This window comes from Geospiza fortis, unplaced genomic scaffold, assembly GCF_000277835.1.
Source record: "Geospiza fortis unplaced genomic scaffold, GeoFor_1.0 scaffold23, whole genome shotgun sequence".
NCBI classification, from domain to species: domain Eukaryota; kingdom Metazoa; phylum Chordata; class Aves; order Passeriformes; family Thraupidae; genus Geospiza; species Geospiza fortis.
The window spans coordinates 14,393,131-14,393,631 of NW_005054303.1; the positions used below are offsets into that span (position 1 = coordinate 14,393,131).

At 67.3% G+C, this 501-nt stretch overlaps 1 protein-coding gene across 1 annotated transcript in view; it reads right to left on the reverse strand.

Annotated features, from left to right (window-relative positions):
- LOC102031653 (prostaglandin E2 receptor EP2 subtype) overlaps window positions 1-500 on the reverse strand; it is a gene marked incomplete at its 5' end in the record, with an annotated part of 5,264 nt that extends 4,764 nt beyond the window's left edge. Inside the window, 2 exon segments of the mRNA XM_031066210.1 lie at window positions 1-2; window positions 5-500. The exon segment at window positions 1-2 is cut by the window's left edge and continues 117 nt beyond it. Coding sequence (XP_030922070.1) covers window positions 1-2; window positions 5-500 — 498 coding nt within the window.
- Between the last annotated feature and the right edge of the window lies 1 nt (window position 501).

Genomic DNA, 501 nt, shown 5'->3' on the forward strand with positions numbered 1-501 from the left:
CTCTGCCCGCGGCGGTGCATGCGGGCCAGGTTCGCCATCACGCTCAGGTTGCACAGCAGCACGGCCACGATGAGGAAGAGGAGCAGCGTGGCGTAGAGCAGCGAGAAGGTGACGTCCAGCCCGTGGCCGCGGTGCGGCTCCAGGTGCATCTGGATGAAGCACCAGGTGCCGGGGCAGTACTGCACGTAGCGCCCGAAGCCCAGCAGCGGCAGCGAGCACAAGGCGGCCGAGAAGGCGTAGATGGACGGCAGGGCCACCAAGCCCGTGCGGGGGCTCAGGAAGCGCTCGTAGAAGTAGGGTCGCCCCAGGGCCAGGCAGCGCTCCAGCGCCATGGTGAAGAGGATGAGCATGGTGGCGAGGCCGAAGAAGCTCATGGCGAAGCCGAAGTAGAGGCAGAGGTGCCCTCCGCGGGCCAGGCTGGTCAGGGTTTGGTTTTGGTGGTAGGAAGCCAGCACCAAGGGGCTGACGGAGCAGGTGCCCAGCAGGTCGGTGACCACCAGC